Source organism: Helianthus annuus, chromosome 15, assembly GCF_002127325.2.
Source record: "Helianthus annuus cultivar XRQ/B chromosome 15, HanXRQr2.0-SUNRISE, whole genome shotgun sequence".
NCBI lineage: Eukaryota > Viridiplantae > Streptophyta > Magnoliopsida > Asterales > Asteraceae > Helianthus > Helianthus annuus.
In genome coordinates this window covers 4,935,170-4,940,881 of record NC_035447.2, presented here as the reverse complement: position 1 = coordinate 4,940,881, position 5,712 = coordinate 4,935,170, and the positions used below count along the sequence as shown (strand labels likewise).

Genomic DNA, 5,712 nt, shown 5'->3' with positions numbered 1-5,712 from the left:
AAATTCAAGTTAGTCGGGTCACGTATAATACGTTATGACTGTACGATATTAATTCGATTTACGTTACGTTTTGATCCAATCGCAATGCAACCATAGGATACATTGAGTTCAATCGGATACGTCAAAACGTGCGTCTTCATATGGTTAACACATCACATAACGCTTGAACTAACCCGTTCGATATTTCCGAAGTACACGCGCCACAACGAGCGCCAGCCGTATTACTAGTTTCATTGATAGTGGAATGGATAAATTTATTATATCACTTAAATTTATTTGACCTAAATCTTCTCCCCGAAGTATATGAATCTTATTTCACAAGCTATTCTTAAAAATATTTAGGCTGTTAGTTTCATCCATTAATCCACCTTGCGATGGCTGCTATCTTTGGAGTTATTTGTTGTTTGGGTGCTGGTGGTCTTCATCGAATTCGACGATCTTGCGAAGAGTAATATGATTAATCCTTGTTATATTTATTTATTTTTAATTAATATTTGCCATTCAAAAAAAAAAAAAAAACTTAATTATTTGCTCAAATTCATCTTGTTTTAGGGCGGTAGAGTATTACAATTCGGCAACTCCAGTTGAACAACTGAAAGATTTGGGTTAGTCATTTAAAACCATTAACTAACTAGTAACATCTCTCTCTCTCTATATATATATATGTATATATATGTGTATGTGTATATATATAAACCATAATGGCGCATGAAGAAAAACCATAATCACACATGGTTATGATTTTTGTTCATTCGTGATTTATGGTTTTGTTCATGCGTGATTAGCATTTTGAGTTTTATTTGTTCATACGTGATTTATGGTTTTATGGTTTTGTTAATGCGTGATTAGAGTTTTGAGTTTTATAACATGCATAATTTCATATGGTGCCATCGCACATTAAAATACGTTAATCTTCCCTTATATATGTACACACACATTAAAAAATATTGTACGTTAATCTACACATATTTTTTTTTATTATTTTTACAATAATAACTTTTTAATAAAAAAAAGTTTTAAAAAATTTACTTGGTATATAATGGTTCTCTCAAGTTCTCAAATAACTTGCGATTCTCTCAAATCAGTTGCCGTGGGACGTGTCAATGCCTTTTCAAGGTCGATGAACAGCATATGTAAATCTTGCTTTTTCGCTCTATATTTTTCCATCAATCTCCTTAGAATATGTATCGCTTCTGTAGTTGACCTCCCTTTCATGAATCCAAATTGGTTTACTGAAACCTGTGTTTCTCTTCTAATTCTACTTTCAATTACCCTCTCCCAGAGCTTCATAGTGTGACTTAGCAGTTTGTTTCCTCTGTAGTTCCCACAACATTGAACGTCTCCTTTATTCTTGTATAAAGGCACCACGACACTACGCCTCCACTGATCTGGCATTTTTCCAGTCTTAAAAATACTATTGAACAAAAGTGTTAACCATCGGACTCCTTCTTCCCCCAAATACTTCCACACCTCAATCGTTATGTTGTCCAAACCTACTGCCTTGCCTCTTCCCATCTTCCTAAGTGCCATCCTCACCTCTTCATGTGTGATCCTCCTGCAGTAGCAATTATTCCGTTGTCGCCTTTGAGTTCTGGGATTGCTGTTATCTTGTTGGTATGCCCTACCGTCGTTGAAAAGATTATGGAAGTAGGTTTGCCATCTCAACTTAATGTCATGTGCCTTGACTAAAACACTTCCATCCTCTCCTTTGATAAACTTTACTACTCCTAAATCTTGTCTTCTTCGCTCCCTAGCTTTTGAAATCTTAAACATATCATGCTCCCCCTCTTTCGTTTCCAAACGTTCATACATTTGTTTATAGATTGTGTTTTTTGCCTCGGTCACCGCCTTTTTTGCTTTCTTGTATATCTCCCTCACCCTTTTTGTCTTCTTGTATACATGTGTGCATCTAAATCAATTTATTAAAAAAAAACATTCTCTCTTACAGGACAACTGCTAAAAACTGCAAACAAAGTGTTGGTCAAAATTTATGGTAAAGTCAGAACAGATTATACTCCAGTTAATTGTAAGCTTAGTGGTTTAAAAGGAGTAATCGTGAAGGAAACGGTATGTATATTATTATTATTATTATTATTATTATTATTATTATTATTATTACTTTCATTTTATTTTTAATATATATTCTTCAATGTTTTATGAGAAGTTGATGACATTTCAGGCATATCAAAACTTTTTCAAGCAAGATGACAAAGGTAAATGGATCAAGGATAGAACAGAGATGCTATCAACTTGTGAAAAGGTTCCTTGGTACTTGGTGAGCAATATTTGTCCCTTGTGTAACAGTTTCGATTTTCGGTTTTCTTAACGCCCAATTTTGATGGCGTGATTTGAAGTTCATTATTTACGACATGGATTATTTCATGTTCTATGTCTGAAGCTCAAGCTCGATATTATATTGGTTTTTAGATGCATATATAATTATTTTTTAATAAGTTTGTAGATAATAATATAATTATATATATAGCAAAATATATATTATGTAGTTATTTCTGTATAGTTTTATATATAATATTATTTATTATGTAATTATATATCAATTATACAAATAATAAAAAATTACATATAATATATATATATATATATATATATATATATATATATATATATATATATATATATATATAGGTAGAGGATCCTGTAAAAAGTGCTCAAAGTGTGAGAAGTGTGAGAAGTGTAGTATAACACTATATATAATACTATATAACACCATATAAACACCGTATAACAATATGTAACACCATATAATACCATATAACACTATGTAACACTATATATCATTATATAACAAATATAACACTATAGGTTGTCTGATAGCATGTCTATGATAGATGTATAGTGTTATATTTGTTATACGATGTTATATAGTGTTGCATAGTGTTATATGGTATTATATGGTGTTACATATTGTTATACGGTGTTTATATGGTGTTATATAGTATTATATATAGTGTTATAATATACTTCTTACACTTCTCACACTTTAAGCCCTTTTTACACTACCCTTACCCTATATATATATATATATATATATATATAGAGAGAGAGAGAGTTTAAAATACAAAGGGCTCTTAACGTGCGAACGGTACGCGATCACCAAATACCGTGCGTAATTATGCATATAACATGCGTAATTAGGGTTGAAACAACTCATGCGTGATTTTGTGTTTTGACTATGCGTGATTTCTTTTTAATGCGTAATTAGGGTTTGAAATTTATGATGTGCGTAATTTACAAATGAACATGCGTAAGTAAGTCACGTACCGGTCGCATGTTAAGGGTCAATATTGTATTATAGCCCACCCCCTATATATGTGTGTGTGTGTAATATATACTATGTTTTTTTTTGTGCTTGTGAGCCTATTCAAGCTTGGACTCAAGCTCCTTTATTAAATAAGCTCCAATTTAGACTCGAGAGCGTTTAATAAATGATCTCTAATTTAGTCTTAAGTTTGTTCAAGCTCGGCAACTTTTATCGAGCTGATCTTAAGTAGCTCACAAGCGACCCCTAAATCCTGAAAATTCTAGACAGGTTGGGTTGCGGGTCAAGATTGGGTAAATCTTGAAGGCGGGTCAAACACAAGTTTGGTTGACCCAAATCAACCCATTTTCACATAAGTAATGTCTCAATAGCCCCTAATTCTTGATCATTTTGTGTTAGGATGATGGAAGTGCTCGTGTGGATATTGTTGGACCTTATCCTTCAACTGGCTTGTTACAACTTTCAGGTGAAGCGTTTGAGGGACCGGGCCGATCACTTGTTTATCCAACATGCGACTGTGTGAAAGGTCCCAAAGTACGAAATTTCTAGACATGTTACGTTTTATTTTCATTATATTCAAGCTAAGGAATTCGTGTTGTTACTTATGGCTTATGTAACAATGTCATTGTTTTGAAGATACTTGGAGTCACAAGAATTGAACGCGTTCTACCAATAGGCGCTCGGTTAACGATTGTTGGTAAGGTATGGTGTTTTTATACAGTTGAGAAAGACCATTCTCGTCATTAACGGGTAAAAGATAATATTATAGACTATTATATCTGGCTTGAGTCATTAACGGGTCAGGTTCAGGTTAACCTGAACAACCCGTGTCTAGGGGTGCAAACGAGCCGAGCTACTCGAGCTCGGCTCGAAAAAAAGCTCGAACGAGCCGAGCTTAAACAAGCTCGAGCTCGAGCCTAAAAACAAGCTCGTTTAGTAAACGAGCCGAGCCCGAGCTTCGCTTATCGAGCTCGAGCCGGCTCGCGAGCCTAATCAAGCTTTCTGTTTATATATTTTTTTATTAATATATTAAACATATATTTATATAATAATAATTACCATTTATATAAATATAAAAAATAACTAAATTATATGTATAATAATAATTATAATTAATATAAATTTATTAATAAATACTAAACGAATCAAGCCCTAGCCGAGCTCGAGCTTGAAGAATTACCTTCGAGCCGAGCTCGAGCTTTCATATGTTAAACGAGCTCGAGCTCGAGCCTGGTCGAGCTCGGGCTCAGGCTCGGGCTCGGCTCGGCTCGTTTGCACCCCTACCCGTGTCCAACCACCAACCCGTTTAGAACTAGTATTTACAAAATTATAAGTGCGGCATACCAACCTATTTACAACCCGTTGACCTGGCTAACCCATTTACAACCCGTTGACCTGGCTAACCCATTTACAGCCCGTTTGACATGTTTAGATAATTGGGTTGTACGGTTGATGTTCAAGCTGCATGGGTTACACATGTTGGGCTTATGGTTCAAGTTTTCCACATGATTAAGTTATCGATCGGGTCGTGTTTGGTTGGGTTGGGTTATATAAAAAAAGACCGAGCTAACCCGCTCATACGCAAATGGGTCAATTATGATTCTAAATATGTTTACCGATTCATCGGGTTGATATCTTTTCGATGAGATTTGATATGTTTCTAAAACTTCATTTCGAGTTTTTCTCAAAAACGCAGGCTGTTAAAGAAGACGATGGAACCTTTACGATCTACAAACCCGATTATGTCTCTCATGGAAACATAAGTGTGCATGGATTCACTGGAGACTATCGGATGTGCGCCAGGTTAGTGTCCTTAATTTGTTTAATCATGCACAATAAGGGTGGTAATCCCGGACACAACATGAAAATAAACGGGTCACCCCGTTTAAAGTTAGAATTTATATTTATATACTATTAAATAGAAACATTTGTGTGCATATATGTGTGTAACTTGTGCTTTATTGGTTGTACCTCAATCAAATATAGGTTGTAATGTGTGCTTAAGTGGTTGTACCTTAATCAAATAATAATGGTTTCATTACCTTACCAAATTCAATCTTTTTGTATGCATGGTTGTAAATTGTGCTTAAGTGGTTGTACCCTAATCAAATAATGGTTTCATTATCTTACCATATTCAATCGGTTTGATCAATTCAAAGTTGTGTTGTTTTATTTATAAATTATTATTATTTATAATAATCTACTTAATTTAGCCAAAATCTTGTATAAATATAATTTGCAATATATTGATGCAATGGTTGTTGTAATGTACGCATTATGATTTGTATAATGGTAATGATATATATTATATATAGATTACGATGAACCTGTCAAACGAGAAAAAATTGACGCGGGTTCATCGTAACGCGCGAGTCCTAGATCAACTTAGTTATTTTATTCTATGCTTTACGTTTCGGTTTAATTTATTCGCA

General features: G+C 34.0%; 1 protein-coding gene across 1 annotated transcript; it reads left to right on the top strand.

Moving 5' to 3' along the window:
- Positions 1-363: 363 nt before the first annotated feature.
- On the top strand, positions 364-5,279 carry LOC110913182 (E3 ubiquitin-protein ligase SP1-like). The gene is made up of 7 exons (XM_022158029.2): positions 364-448; positions 553-605; positions 1,949-2,067; positions 2,180-2,275; positions 3,680-3,814; positions 3,917-3,982; positions 4,977-5,279. Exons 1-7 carry the CDS (start codon positions 375-377, stop codon positions 5,196-5,198), a joined length of 765 nt encoding a protein of 254 aa, XP_022013721.2. The 5' UTR covers positions 364-374; the 3' UTR covers positions 5,199-5,279.
- Positions 5,280-5,712: the final 433 nt, after the last annotated feature.

What these genes read in the sequence shown, in the direction of transcription:
- LOC110913182 (XM_022158029.2), top strand. Translation starts at nt 375, where the DNA reads ATGGCTGCTATCTTTGGAGTTATTTGTTGTTTGGGTGCTGGTGGTCTT. An exon ending in TGAACAACTGAAAGATTTGG is followed by an intron (nt 606 to 1,948) that starts GTTAGTCATTTA and finishes TCTCTCTTACAG; the next exon opens with GACAACTGCTAAAAACTGCA. An exon ending in GGTTAACGATTGTTGGTAAG is followed by an intron (nt 3,983 to 4,976) that starts GTATGGTGTTTT and finishes TCAAAAACGCAG; the next exon opens with GCTGTTAAAGAAGACGATGG.